A 15,320-nucleotide genomic window follows, 5' to 3' on the forward strand; every position below is an offset into this window, starting at 1 on the left:
GTTTCATCAGTCTTGGGGGAGGGAGTCTTTCACCCTCCATTCCTGCCCTTGTGGGCCCCCTCAACAGGTATACACACCCCAGCACTCCAAGATGCAGAGACAGTAGAGCAGTTGCAGATGAAGGTTTCTTTATTGGGGAGGTGAGGTGACCTCACGGAGGGGGAAGGTCAACAGCCCGGTGAGGTTCCACCTTATCCAGCCTAGCAGTCAGAGCTGGGCGCCACCTGACTCATTTCCCATCTCCTTCAGCGGGTCCCTGGGGAGTCACCATCACTCAGCAGATTCTGCATCAAACCTGAGGTCCTGGAGAACCTCGCTGATGGCTTCCATGGTTTTAGTTACCCTATAAAAGTGGATGGGAACTATAAATAAAACGCAGATGGGGCAAATTGGCCTCCACTGCGCAGCTCTGAGGGGGCTGTGGCAAGCCCTGGGCCCTCCTGCCCACCATCAAGCTTCTAGGTAGCATTAGGAGCCAGGAGGGCCATTTGGGTGCCTGGGAGCAGGGGTAGGCCTATAGGTCACAGTGGGCAGAGAGAAAAGGCCATCTTGGGTGGGTGTGTGCCATCAGGAGGGTGTATAATGTGACTGTGGCACATTTCGACGGGGTGTGTTTGGGGGGTGAGGGCAGGAATGTGCAGGTTTGTCCTTGGTGGGGTCTGGGTGACCGTGTCCAAGCTGTAAGTCCAGCCACATGAGTGGGATGGGTGTGTCTGAGATGTGCAGCTGTCCCAGAAATGAATAGTGAGTCTGGTATGGAAATGGGAGGGTGTGTGCACTAGGGGAATGTGCTGTGCGTCTGGGAGCCACCAGGTGGGAACTCCAGTGTGCACACCCGCAGGGTCTGACAGTGCCAGCCCTAGGGCATACTTGGTTGGGAGTGTGCACCTGGACCATGTGCAGATCTAGTATGGCCAGCCCACTGGGAAGAGGCACTCACTTCATCTTCAGCTGGTGCAACTGTAGGGTGTCTTCCTGCCCTGTGAGCTCTTGTGCCCCCATCAGTTGCAGCAGGGCCACCTGGTGCAGGGTGAGGGGAGGCAGCAGGGAGGATATCACTGCAGGCAGAGGCCACCCCTGCCCTCCCACACACACATCAGGAAAAGACAACCAGAAAAGCAGCAAAGGGGTAGGGCCAGGGCGGTGCTTTGCTCAGGAGGAGCCTGGGATTCAGTTTAGAGACCTGGGCAGGCCGCACCTTGGCATGGGGTGGGACTAGCAGTCAGCCAGGTATTGGTTGCAGGGGCACAGGAGGTGGGGCCTCATGGTCTTGGGGGTCTGCGGATGCTATAATCCCAGGGTAGAAGTAGGCCAGAAACCTATACTAGGACTGGGATGTTCAAAGCAAGTGTGGGTGATCTGGAAATCCCTGTGTAGAACGTGATATGCGTGTGGCTTTGACTGGACTTAGCCTGGGAATAGTGTATCTCGGTAGGATTGGCTATAGAGGCAGAGTACCCAGGCCTTGGAACCCTAGGGAAGGAGTCGGTCCAGAACCTAGGCTAGGGTCTATGGTTACTTGGGGAGGGGGCGGGGCAGGGAGCTGAAAAACCCACATTGCCCCATATGCAGGGAGTTGAGGACTGGACCTGAAGCATTAAGAATAGCCAGAGGGGAGGAGCGTTGTGGGGGCGGGTGCAGGTCATCCAGGACAGCATTACTCTGGGAGCAGGGACTGGGATGGATGGACATGTTCTGGAACTAAAATCCTGGAATGAAACCCTGCGGACAGGTGGAGACCAGGAGGTCGGAGAATCTCAAATGAAGCCTTAGTGGAAGATTGAGGTGGGGTGGGTCTGGGACTCCAGGAACAGGGACTGGAATCATCTGGCCTTTCGACCACGTGGCCCAGAGTGGACCCAGCAAGCCACCGAGGGAGAGATTCCGTTTAGAGCAGGGGGCAGGGCCTCACCGTAGCCAGGCGTGTCTGCTCCAGCTGCTGTAGGCTTCGCACATGGCCCGCGAGCAGCGGCTGCGCTCTAGGGCCGGCCAGCTCGGCCTCCACCGCCAGCACCTCCCTGGAGGCAGCGGCGAAGGCCTGGGTCACCTCGTGCACTGTGATCCGGTAGCTCGGGAAGTCGTATGGCGGGCCGCTGTGCAGGTACTGGTGGTGGCCTCTGCGGCAGGGTGGGTACTGAGGCTACGCCTCCAGGCTCACAGGCCCTGCACCCGCATGGGCCACCTGAAAGCCCTACCCCCCACAAAGTGTCCCTGGACCCGTGTGTGGAGGACGATGATTCCTGCAGAGGAACCCAAGACACTCTCCGCTGCGCTTGGGGAAGGGAGACACCCCCCGCTCGGTGGGGATCTGGGGAAGTGGAGATACACCCTGAGTCATCTCGCAAACCCCACCCCGCCTGGGCCCCAGCAAGCTGCACGGGGACGCAGCTCTGGCCCCGGGCACGCCTACCTCCGGAGCAGGAAGGGGACTGAACCCTGCGACCCCGGCGCTGCCACTTACTCCTCCAGGCGGCGGAAGGCCTGCGCACGCTCAGCCTGCAACTGGTGGATGCGCTGCACCAGCGCCCGGATCGGGGCATCTTTCTACGGAGCAGGGGGCATGGCTGGGCATAAAGCCGGCGCTCCCGAACCTGTACCACCCGCCCCGCACCCGTTCCTGCTCGGGCCCCGGGCTCACCCAAGGCCACGTCGGTTCCTCGAGCTCTGGGTCTCCTCTGACTGCCCCAGTTTCGGGCACCGTGGGGACCGCTGATTCAGCCTCGGCCTTGGCGGTTATCATGACTGCTCAGCCCTGGCCACGCCTGGGTGGCTGCTCTGCTGCGATAAGCGCCCTCTGTAGGCCCGGAGGCCTCTGGATCTCAGCCAGTGGCTGGCCAAACGGGAAACCCCCGGAGCAGGGAGACTGAAGACCGGGGACTTCTCAGGCCAGACACCTTACCCCCACCCCACCCTTGTTCTGCTTTCTTTCATTTGCTCTTGAATGTATAGCATAGCAAGGCTATCTCTGGATTTGTAGGCATTTCATTATGCTATGTCAACACCAATTACCTTTCATCCACATACCGACCTCACACAAAACTGGTATCTCATAGTCCCACAAGGCTGTGACAAGAGTGGGATTTCACACAACGCAGAGTACTAACCACTATACGATCACGGCCAAGAGTGGGATTTCAACACAGCTTGACATTATAAGACGACTTTTTTCGACTGTGATAAGACCTCATAATCTGAAGGGAGGAGTATTGGGGTAGGGGTGAGGCCAATAGGGCCTCATATTAAGCACTTAGGTGGCCTCCAAGCTTTCTGCTGGATTCACCAGTTTGAGCTGAGACACTTCCTTCTCCAGGGGTGGAAATGGGAAGATCATGAAGATGGTGGTGACCTGGCGCAGAGAGGGGAGGGGGTAGTTTGAGGGATGAAACTGACTGAGATATGGAGTGACTAAGATTCCAGCATTAGTTAGCACTGCAGGTCTCAGCTATTCTTAGACATTTTCCAGGCCTGGGTTGTCACATACACTAAGCCCCAATTGTCCCAAGAAAGCATGGCCTTCTCAGGGCATCTAGCCCTCACCTGATTTGCAGAAGCATCATACAAAGTTGTGAAAAACTACAAAGGCTTACCCCTCCAAAATCATTAAATGGGGCCCACGTGCTTCTAAGATTCAAAACTGAGAACAGGTGTTTTCCACTAGGTGGGGTGTTCCTAACTTTCTGGAACCCATCCACACCTGAACACGCAAGGAGTCACAAAGCAGAGTCCCTAAGAGCGATACCCACACCTGGCCACCTTTCCCACTGGACAGACCAGCCACATGGACACCAGTTACTGCTCCAGTCAACAAAAGAGAAACTTTATTGAGGCCCCAGCATCACAGGGTTCAGGTAGAAGGCTGCCCTGTGGACCCAAGGAGTTGGTGGAGGGGCCTTATTTAACCTTCTTCTTGGGGCGCAGGTTGTTGGTGTGGCCACACTTCTTCTTGCGGCAGTTGACAGCACGGGGGTGCAGGCGGGCGTAACACCTGAGGAGAGAAAGGAAGGACTGGTCAGGGCACCTGACCCCTCTCCACCAGGCCCCACCCCCAAGCATGCTTACTTGCGGCAGATCATCTTGTCGCAGTTGTACTTTTGCGCGAGCTGGCGGAGGGAGGGTTCGATGATGCCACCCCTCAGACGAAGCACCAAGTGCAGGGTGGACTCTATAGGAAATGAGGATTGGGGAGAAGCAGTGACTCACCCTGGGCCCAGCACCTGGCCCGCAGATGCAGGATAGAGCCTTTGTGTGATGGCCACACCAGCGCTCGGAGAGTCTGAGGCTAATAAATGCCAATATAGCTTTGCGCAGTGGCAGTATCTAGCCAATGAGGTTTATCCGAGGCGCGATTATTGCTAATTAAAAAAATAATGAAAAAGCCAACAATGCTGTCCAGCTGGATTCCCAACAGGTAATTTCTAAGTGGTGTGAGGCTGACCTTTTATTTTTGCTTGGCAGAACAGTTAAAGCTTGTTGCTGTCAAGAGTGACACTGATTTCCTTTATAGTAGTTACATTTAAACAAAACAAAACAAAACACGTTTTAAAAAAGAAAAGGTGGCCCTGGCCGGTCTGCTCAGTAGATAGAGCCAATCAGCTCTTGGACTGCAAGCGTGATCACCAGCCCCGGTCGAGGTTAAGTGCAGGAGGCAACTGCATCCATGTGTCTCACATCTATGTCTATGTCTCTCTCCCCTTCTTTCCACTCTAAAAATCAATGAGAACTATATCCTCGGGTGAAGATTAACAAGAGAGAAAGATAAGGTGAATAAGAACATGGGAAACTACTGCCATTTGGAAACACAGGTGTCAATCATGAGACGTTTTCCAGGGAACAGTACCTTATAAAAGCAAGTCTCCCCACCTCCTCTGATCCTCACCTTAAGGATCACACCCCTCTGCCCTGGCCACTGTGGCTCAGTTGGTTGGAGCTTCATCCCCTACACCAAAAGGCTGTAGGTTTGATTCCTGGTCAGGGCACATAATTAAGTTTCGGGTGTGTATGGCAAGGCAACGGATCGACAGCCTCCCATCCCTCTTCTTCCACTCTAAAAGTCAATGGGAAAAATACCCCAGGGTGAGGATTAACAAACAAACAGAAAACAAACCAAACAAGCATGTCTTCAGGTGAAGCTTAAAAAAACAAAACAGCCCTGGCCAGTGTTGCTCAATGGTAAGAGCATCAGCCAAGCACTGGAGGGTCTCGGGTTATATTCCCAGTCTGGGGCACATACCTGGTTTTCTGGTTCCTTCCCTGCCCCCGACTGGGGTGGGTGTGGGAGGCAACCAATCAAAGTTTCTCTCTTCCCCCTCCCTTCCCCTCTCTAAAAACCAAGGGGAAAACTATTCTCGGTGAGAATAAACAAAAAGACAAAACCAAAAAAAACCACCGACATCAACGTTCCACCTGGGCCCCAGGTTTTATGGGGCCCTGTTCAGCCAACACACACTCAATACCTTTCTGAATGTTGTAGTCTGAGAGAGTGCGACCATCCTCAAGCTGTTTGCCCGCAAAAATCAGACGCTGCTGGTCAGGCGGGATGCCTGGGGATTGAGAGAAACTCGGTTACTGAGGCTCTGGCAAGCATTATTGGCAGCTCCTAGTCCCCCTCCGCCCCCGCCTTCTCCACCATTAACCCCAATCTGTCAGAAGGGAAACCCAGATAAGAGATAAAATGCCCTCCTGAAATTATGCAGAAACAGCATTGGCAAGGCCTCAGCACCCATAGCTACCCAAACTTACCCTCCTTGTCTTGGATTTTAGCTTTGACATTCTCAATGGTGTCACTGGGCTCAACCTCAAGGGTGATAGTCTTGCCAGTCAGGGTCTTCACAAAGATCTGCATTTCTGCGTCTGTTGGGGAGGCTGGAACAAAGTAGGGAGTGCTGTCAGGCCCGAGCATCTTGTGCTGGGGGGCTGGCCTGCTTAAGCCCTGACTGCAGTGCTGTCCCTTCATGGAGCCCAACTGTAGGCCCACCCCAGTGCCTGTAACCTTCCATCCCTCCAAGTCTGCAGATGCAACGAGAAGTACCTGGCTAGGGCACCATTTTGCCTTACACATTTTCCCCAAGCATGATCTGGAGGTTCCATCAATCCATCCTCCCTCCCCCTGCCCCCTTCATTAACCCCTAACCACATCTCTACAAAGTACCCTTCCTGCAGTTTGGGTGGGAATCCCATCTTAATAGTCATTCCCCTCCGGGTCCTCTCCTCTCCAACTATAGCTCATACTCACTCTGGCTTCCTTCTCAGCTACCCCAAACTTCCTAGACCACACCTCTTGCTTTGCTCCAACCTATCTGCCAACCAGGTGCCACATACTTGTTTAAACAGGCATTTGTTTTCATTTTCAAAAAAACACACCTACAAGATGGACACTACCGGATTCTTCTTTACAAATGTAGAAAAGGAGATAGGTGGGAACCCTACTTAGGGGGTGGGGATTAAGGTTTTAATATTTTTAAAGTACATAGGAAAAGCTACATGCTTAATATCCCACCCATTAACTTGGATCTGCACAAGGCGACCAAACCCCCACCCCAAGGCCCCGTCAGATAGCTTAAGCCGGCGGCGCGGGCAAGCCATTCTCCCAAAGGCCGGTTCGCCTCCTGGGGACCAGAACGCTGGCCCAATACGCGCTACGTAGCTGACCCGCGGAGCCTGGCCCGCACGAACGGATTCGGACCGTCCCCAGCGCTGCCTCGGCCCCGTACCTCCCGCTCGACCCCGACACGACGCGGACCCGCACGGACACTACCACCAACCTGCTCCGCCGCCTCGTTGACGAGAAAGAGGACGGCGGAACCGGAAACCGTCGAATCGCCTCCGAGAGCGCCTGCGCACTGAGTACGCTACGCGCGTGCGTCACAATTCGCGCCGCGCGTCGTGCCCCGCCCCGCCGCCGAGTTGTGTGCTGGAGAACGAAGCCGGGAGTGTCGCTCACCTGCTTCCGGGTGTGCACTTCCGCCGCAGGTCACCTGAGAAGTCTGCCACACTTTACCAGGTGTTTTTACCAGGTGTTCCTACCCTGCTGTTTCAGGGTCGGCTGAAGACCCGACGATGTGGGAACTCGAGTACTTATTGGGTGGAGTAGACTTTTGTGCTAAATCGAGGCATTAAGCAGAGGGTCTGCGGGTATAGGAAGCGGGGGTGTAGCAGGAAAGGTAGGAGAAGGCCTGGGACCCTTGGGAGCCACGTAGGTACCTAACACCCGGAGCCAGTTATTCTAAAACTTCCTGGCGGCTGTGCGCTGATGGATTTGAGGGCGGCGCGCCTGGGAGCAGGGAGAACAGGTAGGATTGGTGCATCGGCTCAAGAAAATGGGGTGGGGTCCTGGCCGGTGTGGCTCACTTGGTTGAGCGATATGCTGTGCGCAGAAGGTTCACTGGTTGGATTTCGGGTCAGGGCACATGCCCAGGTTGTGGGTTCCATCCCGCGTCTAAGAAGCAACAAATCAATGTTTCTCTCTCACATGGATGTTTCTCTCCCTGTCTCTCTAAAATCAATTTAAAAATATTATTCTTAGCTCTAGCTGGCTTGGCTCAGTGGATAGAGCGTCAGCCTGTGGACTGAAGGGTCCCAGGTTCGATTCCGGCCAAGGGCACATGCCTGGGTTGCAGGCTCATCCCCAGTAGGGGGCGTGCAGGAGGCAGCCAATCAATGATTCTCTCTCCTCCCTTCCTCTCTGAAATCAATAAAAATATATTAAATTTAAAAATATTATACTTGCCGAAACCGGTTTGGCTCAGGGGATAGAGCGTCGGTCTGCGGACTGAAAGGTCCCAGGTTCGATTCCGGTCAAGGGCATGTACATTGGTTGCGGGCACATCCCCAGTAGGGGGTGTGCAGGAGGCAGCTGGTCGATGTTTCTCTCTCATCGATGTTTCTAGCTCTCTATCCCTCTCCCTTCCTCTCTGTAAAAATCAAAAAAAAAAAAAAATATTATACTTAAAAAAAAGAAAATGGGGTGAGACCTAGCGGACTCCCGGATGGCTAAAAAAGTGGCCGGCGTATGAAAGAGGTGAGGACCTAGAAGTTACTTGTGGGTTTGGCAGCGTACCTCTTCATTTCTTTGAACTCTTCCCAGCGCCCCTCTGGGTCAGGCAAAAGCAAGTGCTTCAAAGATTCAAGGACTGAGTTTCTAATGGGGAAGGGGACCATCTCAGTTCCCTGAGGAGCCTACCCTGCAAGTGAAAGCTGGAGGAGTTATTCAAGGAGGTAAACTATGTAGTGATTTTCAACCGTGTGCCACAAGAATTTTTAAAACATTTTTTCTCATATTGGCAAAAATATACTTTATGTTGTGCCACAGAATTTTAGTATTAGTTTATGTGTGCCATGAGATGAAAAAGGCTGGAAACCGCTGAGGTAAAGGAATAGTGTTGGAGCAATGGTTATAGGAACCTGGGTTGTTATGGCTGCACCCCCTCCTGTCCCACTTCCAGCACTTGTCCCCCTTCTGAGCTGATGGACACAAGGATGGAAGGAAGCCACTGCTGCGTACACCCTTCTCTTTTTAGTCTTTTTATTGATAACTTCCCAACAGCATCTGTAAACATCGGATACAAAAATATTCTGTTAAATTCTGTTTTCCAAGGTGGCTTGGCTTCATGGAGGCCCTGGGAGAGATCTGCAGGGCCCTCAGGGCTCACACCTTTGGTCAGACAAATGTGGGCTTTTATCACACTTGGGGCTGAGTGGATGGTCTTGAGCTTTCTACAGCTGTTTCAGAAACCTCGAGATACTGATTGGAGAAAGTATTTAATACTTTCCTTGGAGGAAGGGACAGGGAGACCAGAATTAGTAGGTGTGGGAGTGAACTGAGACATGCTAGTGTCTGTCCACTAGTTGGTGGTGAGACAGGGGACATCTGGCTTTTGTCTTTGGGAACCTTTAAGTGTTGTTCAGAGCAGACCTCAGGCCTGGCTCTGGAAAAGATTCCTGGTGCCCAGCCCAACAACTCCAGGTGGCTGCTCATCCCCTGGCCTGGCAGAGGGTCTGCAGGAGAAAAATAGCCTCAGTGAAGGAGAAGTGACAATGACAGATTCCCCAGAATTCCACAATGCTGGGAGGGAGCCTTATCCCCCAGGGTGCCCTGGATGACAGAATAGGGTGGCAAAGCTGACTGGTTCCAGGCAGGGTTATCTGCCACCTCAGACACCTGGAGAGGCCTGGAACCCCTTGGAGTGCCTGGGAACAGAGCTACTGGCCCGGCATCTGCTTATCATCCATCTGGCTGTGGTCATTGAAGGCAGGGGAGTTGGGCTGGATTTGGGACAGGTCCTCGAATCCAGGGCTGAGGGAGGGTGAGATGGTATCTGGGCTCGTGTCACAGGAACCTGTGCTCTGTTCGGAGGTGGCAATGGTGGTCGTGGTGCTGGGCGGGATGGGGTCTTCATCATCATCCTCCAGGAGGGATGCCTCTGGGACGTCTGGGAGAAGGTGGCCCAGGAGTTGGCTTAGTCACCACGATGAGGGATTAACTGGACCTGTGACCCCCCCACCCCCCACAGCAACACCCACCCACCCTGCCATGGGGCATGACTTCATCCATTTTACAAAAGAGGGAACTGAGGCCCAGGCAGGTGAGAGGCCTCCAAAGGGAGGTAAGGACTCAGGTTCTCTGGATCAGGCTGATATGGGTCCTGGGGTCAAGCCTGAGCCTGGCTCTGCCCTCAACTGTGTCACCTGCGTCAGGCCCCTCACCTGCCCTGGCCTTAGCTCCCTCCTCGGTAAAGTGGGGCTGATGGCAATGGCATTGCCTCTACCTCTGGTTTTCTGTGGGGTGGGAGCTGTTGGCCCATTCAGCACCTGGGGTAAACTGAGGCTCAGTGTAAGGGAACACTGTGTTTCCTCTGACAAGCAGGTGCCCCTCTGGCCCTCAGTTTTGCCATGTGAAATGGGGATACGGTCCCCACCTCACAGCTGGTGATGGGTAACAGCCTATTTGTAAGGGTATGTAGCACTCACTGGGGCAAGGATTGCTATTGTTCTTGTCCCTGCCACCTCCCCCCAGAGAGGGGACCCTGGTCCCAGCACCGGCTCCACAGGTTGCCTTGAAGGCCAGGCTAGCACCCCCACCCCTGCCCCCTGTGCCAGGACTCTTTGGACCCATTACCCACCAGCCCCTGAGGTGACCTTCCAAAAGTCAGCCCTGGGCTGAAGAAGGTGGCATCCAAGGGTTGCAAAGATGAGACATGGGGCACAGGAGCCCTGGGTGACACTTACGGCTGAAGGCCTCTGGGTACTGCCTGGCCAGCTTCCCTTTCAGCGTCCTGCAGGGCAAGAGAAGGCACATAGGCTGAACCCCTTGAGCAGATAGGCTGGGCCACATTCAGGCTAGCAACCCTTGCTGTCAGCTCTGGGTGAGTGGGTGGTGGGAACTTCCCCCTCATTGCCTGTCCCATGTGCTCCTGGACTGGAGAGAGGCCCAGGCACTCAGCCCTGCAAAACTCCCACCCTCGGTGTGGGCACCCTCGGTGAGGGTGTCTGTGTTAGGGCCAGGCTGAGGCCCAATGAGCAGGTCGGTGGAGGTGAGAAATGCTGGCTCCCCATACCCTAAAACCCAGCAATCTGATATGTTTCTTGAGAGAAAATCTGGGTAGAGCGATAGCAGGGCAGGAGGCTGGCTTTTCACTGTTTGCTCTTTGCCTGCCTTTTTTGCATCATGTGTCTGGTGCTATGTTGCATTTTTTCAAAAGATAAATAAAATTCAGAAACTTTGTGATTTTTATGCCAGAGTTCATATCTTGGATGCTAAGTGCAAGATGAAGCCTTGAAACACAGCGAGTTGGATCTCCCCGTTACTCTGTTATGTGGAGGGCCCTATTGAAGACGGGAGGACCTGAGGCTCAGAGGGGGAGGCAGAGGCCAGTGGGGCCAAGTACTTACCTGATCCTGCGGAAGATGCTGTCCAGGTCCCGCTTCATCTCCATCAGGGTCCTTGTGTGGTGCAGGAAGCGCTCGCTCATCTGCTGCAGGCGGGCGTTTGATAGGTTGTTGAAGTTCACCAACATCTCGTTGGTTTTCTCAAAGCGGTCCAGCCTGGTAGCAGAGGCCACCAATGCTTCTGGTCAGTCTCCAGGCCTCTGCCAACTGAGTTTGCTAAGCCCTTTTCCTGTTCTATGTGCCATTCCCTTGTCCTACAAAGCTCTACTTGATTGAGCCACATAGCAAACTACTATTCAGACTTCAAAACCCTATTCAAGTGTGCCTTTCTCATGTAGCTTTCACTTTCCCTCTCAGACTCCTCTGATTCCCTTAACCTCAGGTAGTCTCTCTGGCCTAACCCTGATACCATGGTGCCAGGAAGGTTTGTGTCTGGTTTTGTCTCCCCTCACGACAGTAATTCTCCAGGGCCAGGTCTGAATCTGACATAAAGAACTAGGAGAAAAAGAAAAAAAAAAAGAACTAGGAGAGCCCAGCCAGCATGGCTCAGTGGTTGAGCATTGACCTGTGGACTAGGAGGTCACAGTTCGATTCCCAGTTGGGGCACATGCCAGGTTGTGGGCTCGATCCCCACTGGGGGATATGCAGAAGGCACCCGATCAATGATTCTCTCTCATCATTGATGTTTCTGTCTCTCTCCCTTCCTGTCTGAAATCAATAATAAAATATTTTTTAAAAAAGAACTAGGAGAAAGAGGAGTATTGCTGATACCCAGACATACCCAGCAACCCTGTCACAGAGCAAGAGGATAAGAGTATCAGGTTCATGCTGTGTCAAATGGAGGGAAGAACCTTCGTCTTAAAGATACAAATTGCTCTTGCCAGTTTTGCTCAGTGATTAGAGCGTCGGCCCATGGACTGAAGGGTCTCAGGTTCAATTCCCAGTCAAGAGCGTGTACCTAAGTTGCAGGTTCGAGTCCAAGCCCCAGTTGGGGCCCGTGTGGGAGGCAACTAATCAATGTATCTCTCTCTCCCCTCTTCCCTCTCTCACTCTCTAAAAATCAATGGAAAAAATATTCTCGGGTGAGGATTAAAAAAAAAAAAAAAAGATACAAAAGTGAAATCCCAAGATTGTGTTAGCCCTTCCTCCCCAAAGATCAGGCCAGATCAGAATGGGGCTGCAGTAGCCATGGTGCCAAGCCCAGGGAGAGCAAAAGGGCGTTCATGGTCCCTCCAAGAGACCCCAGGTGCTCTGCAGACAGTCTAGGCTCTGAGACACCAGGCTCCCAACAGGAAGGCAGCCCACCAGCTACCTTATATCCCCATCCTATCCTCCCAACTTTCTACCCTAGCCTTGGGACAGGAGCTGCTGCGGTCTTTGCCAAGCCACCCACAGCTGCAAAACCATCCTAAAGCCCTGTTTCCTGTGCCACGGCCTCACCTCGGGCCATGAAAAAATTTAGTTTGGAGTCAGCCAGCAGCTTTGCTCATTTCATTTTACCACCAGTGTGGGGCCTGGGTAGGGGTGGGCAGGGCAAGAATGCTGGCCAGCAAAATGGATTCCTTCCCACACCTGGGCCCAGGGCTCTTGGCCACCACTCACATGTTCTTCTGGGCCAGGATGATGGCGTTGACATCATCCACATTCACCATGCTCAGGATGCGGCTGCAGAAGACCCTCGAGGCCGGGGCCGGGGGATCCATCTCTTCCTCCTCCACTGCCTGAAACAGGCAGGAAGAAAGTCTTCGGTCTGCATCAGGCACTGGGGAAGATGGGATAGAGAGAAGGGGCTGGGAACCCCACAGGCTGCTAAAGTGAGTCAGTCTTGCCACCTGAGCCTCAGTGTTGACATCTTGGGAATGCAGGGTTTTTGAGAACTCCAGGAGGTCATATTTATAACTTGTACCTAAGTACATCAGAATCCCATCTCTCCTCTCCACACCCACTCTCAATGTGCCCAAGGCCACTGGCACCTTCCACCTGCACTGATCTGCCTGCCTCCTCCCACCAGCCCCCTCCCCTGCCTTTGCCCATTCCCACTTTAGGGCCTTTGCACCTGCTGCCCCCTCAGATCATCACCACCTCCAGGGTCTTCTCTCCCAGAAGTCCTTGATGACTACCCCTACTCTGGTCACTCTCATCACTCCACCTTGTTTTGTTTCACTGGCTCATTTCTGTCTGAAATTATCATAGTTGACCTGTTTGCCTGTCATCCCACAGCGATATCGGCTCCAAGAGAGTCAAGGCCTGTGTCTCTTGCTTGTTTGCTGTCTTCAGAGCCCAGCCCAGAACCTGGCGCACATCAAGGGATCACCAGAACTTCATTTGGCAGAGGCAAACGAGACCTTTCAAACTGCTCTGACGCTAGAATTTTAACACCAACTTAAAGCCAAGAATTTTAGGCACTTGCAGCCAGGCTGTGGGCCCCAGCAACCCAGATGGCTCTGCGGCTCTCAGCTTCCCTGGCACACATAACCATTGCAGTGGGTGGAGGCTTTCTGGATCAGGCCAGGGCAGAAAAGGCCAGTGTTAGCACTGACCCTCCTGGTGGGGAGGCTTCAGGAAAAACCCAGAATTGTGACATAGCTTGGTTCTGGGCCCACACATTTAATGGCCAATAGAAAGGCCCATTTGCCATTGGCAAAGATTTACACAGGGATCAGAAAGGGCTTTCAGATTCCACTTACTCCACCCTCTACTGAGCACCAACTTTAAGCTAAACAAGGTACAACTTTATACATGGGAATTGTTACCCTTATTAATATGCGAGAAAACTGAAGCTCAGAGACTAAGCCACTGGGCCACTGTCACACAGACAATGAACCTGAGTCACAACTCAAATGCCCATAGTACACAGGATCTACAAAGGCATGAATCTGCACAGGTGTTCAGTGTCTACCCATGACAGCACAGCAGCTTCTTTAAGCAATTGCTTCCTAACGGACTTCTGATTTTTTTCCAGGAACAAAATGGAAATAGAGATTATTTTTTTCTTCTGTGAAATTGTCTAATTTACAAATGTTAGCAAATAAACATCATGGAGGCCAAGAGTATTTGTGCCCTGAATCTGGCTAGCAGGTTGCAGCTCCCACCTGCCTCTGGAAATGAGCTGCCACACCTGATGAAATTCTACCCCCTGCCAGTATCCGTTTGTTGAGCTCTCACCATGTGCCAGGTACAGGCATCCAGTCTCTACACTTCAAGCATGATCATGTATAAACAGGATACTTGGGCTCAAAGGTCAGAGCCTGTGTGTGTGTGGTGGGGGGAACCATAGCTAAAGTCTGGCAGTCACAGGATTTGGACCTGCAGGAAATGGTTCTGCTTCAAAGTAGGGCTCTTTCCTGTATCTGGCTTCCAGATGTGAGGGATTCAAGGCACATCCCTCCACTCCCAGCTGCCTCTCTCAGGAAGGCTTCCCTGACTAACAGTCTGGATCGCAAAAGGGTGGAAATGACCCCAAAAAGGACCTGGGCCCTGCTCCAAATATATTTATGAGGGAAACACGCAGAGAGGGAAGCTGTGTGACCTCGGGAGAGTCACCTCAATCAGTTTTTCCATCCAGAAAATGGTAATAAAAAGTCAGAATCTCACAGTGCTGATCCCTTTTAGTTACATCTTTTTAGACTACATTCTGTGACGGTTCCAACAGTGATAAAAAGTTGAACTATAGAGCAGGCTGTTTCTCCAAGGGGAGTGTAAAGAAGTCCTAGGACGGACATGGGAATTAGGGTTTTGAGGAGGCCTCCCCGGTACTTCCAAGAATATGAGTAAATTTAATTCCCAATTACCCCTACAAGACAGACACTATCATTCCTCTCCAAGAGCAACTAAAGCTCACATTGGTGGGCTCCGTCGCCCAAGGTCAAATGGCAAGGAGTCAAGGAGCCATGATTCCACCCAGGTCATTTAACAAAATAATTTGGCCACCCAAGCTTAGCAAAACCCCGGAGTGGGGCGGGACTCGCATATACCCTCACGGCCCACCCCTGCAAAGCGGGAAACAGGCCTAAGCAGGGCAATACCCGATTCTGGGTGACACTGCCCAGTCTGAACACAGGCGGCCCCAGCTCTTGCACCCCGGACCCGGATCCACTGAACATACAGGGAAACTGAGGCCTGTGTACAGAAGAGGGGCCCAGAAGTGTCCAGTGGCACGCCCCACCCCGCGACAGCCCGGGGGCCGCGCCCGACCTGGCCTGGCTCCCCAGCGGTCCCGGCGGCCCCGGCCCCACCCCGAACTCGGGCCCCGGCGTCGGTGGCAGCGGCACCTGCACATCTGGCGGCCTTGCTCGCGCTTCCGGGATGGCGCCCGCGTCGCCGTGACGTCACCACGCACCATGCGTACGAACTAGCAAGGAGGCTACAAGCCCGGAACCTACTTGGGTACGTGGAGGCGCGGCAGGAAGGGGTGGGGCTCAGACGCAGCTCCGGTT

The 15,320-nt window shown here is 53.3% G+C and overlaps 3 protein-coding genes and 1 non-coding gene across 11 annotated transcripts; 1 reads left to right on the top strand and 3 right to left on the bottom strand.

Annotated features, from left to right (window-relative positions):
* Positions 1-117: 117 nt before the first annotated feature.
* Positions 118-2,777, bottom strand: REX1BD (required for excision 1-B domain containing). Its single transcript, XM_008156386.3, has 5 exons — positions 2,639-2,777; positions 2,462-2,544; positions 1,913-2,117; positions 941-1,020; positions 118-343 (listed from the first exon to the last, which is right to left on the bottom strand). Exons 1-5 carry the CDS (start codon positions 2,738-2,740, stop codon positions 271-273), a joined length of 543 nt encoding a protein of 180 aa, XP_008154608.1. The 5' UTR covers positions 2,741-2,777; the 3' UTR covers positions 118-270.
* A 1,019-nt stretch (positions 2,778-3,796) lies between these two features.
* Positions 3,797-6,838, bottom strand: UBA52 (ubiquitin A-52 residue ribosomal protein fusion product 1). Of its 3 annotated transcripts, none has more exons than XM_028132477.2 (5): positions 6,762-6,838; positions 5,740-5,862; positions 5,454-5,540; positions 4,060-4,162; positions 3,797-3,985 (listed from the first exon to the last, which is right to left on the bottom strand). In XM_028132477.2, the coding sequence occupies exons 2-5, from the start codon at positions 5,840-5,842 to the stop codon at positions 3,892-3,894; spliced, it is 387 nt and encodes a 128-aa protein (XP_027988278.1). In that variant the 5' UTR covers positions 5,843-5,862; positions 6,762-6,838; the 3' UTR covers positions 3,797-3,891. The 3 variants fall into 3 exon arrangements, with proteins under 3 accessions (XP_027988278.1, XP_054573237.1, XP_054573238.1); XM_054717262.1 differs by lacking the exon at positions 6,762-6,838 and adding an exon at positions 6,711-6,735; XM_054717263.1 differs by lacking the exon at positions 6,762-6,838 and adding an exon at positions 6,361-6,424.
* On the top strand, positions 4,297-4,438 carry LOC114228031 (U4 spliceosomal RNA). Its single transcript, XR_003614115.1, has one exon. It is a non-coding gene; the product is annotated as a U4 spliceosomal RNA (small nuclear RNA).
* Positions 6,839-8,504: 1,666 nt separating the features above from the next.
* KXD1 (KxDL motif containing 1) lies at positions 8,505-15,216 on the bottom strand. Of its 6 annotated transcripts, none has more exons than XM_028132472.2 (5): positions 15,156-15,216; positions 12,487-12,646; positions 10,888-11,040; positions 10,225-10,271; positions 8,505-9,428 (listed from the first exon to the last, which is right to left on the bottom strand). In XM_028132472.2, exons 2-5 carry the CDS (start codon positions 12,585-12,587, stop codon positions 9,199-9,201), a joined length of 531 nt encoding a protein of 176 aa, XP_027988273.1. In that variant the 5' UTR covers positions 12,588-12,646; positions 15,156-15,216; the 3' UTR covers positions 8,505-9,198. The 6 variants fall into 6 exon arrangements, with proteins under 6 accessions (XP_027988273.1, XP_008154610.1, XP_027988275.1 ...); XM_008156388.3 differs by having other exon boundaries at positions 12,487-12,605; positions 15,156-15,211; XM_028132474.2 differs by lacking the exon at positions 15,156-15,216 and adding an exon at positions 15,079-15,149 and having other exon boundaries at positions 12,487-12,605.
* Between the last annotated feature and the right edge of the window lie 104 nt (positions 15,217-15,320).

This window comes from Eptesicus fuscus, chromosome 6 (genome assembly GCF_027574615.1).
Source record: "Eptesicus fuscus isolate TK198812 chromosome 6, DD_ASM_mEF_20220401, whole genome shotgun sequence".
Lineage (NCBI taxonomy): Eukaryota > Metazoa > Chordata > Mammalia > Chiroptera > Vespertilionidae > Eptesicus > Eptesicus fuscus.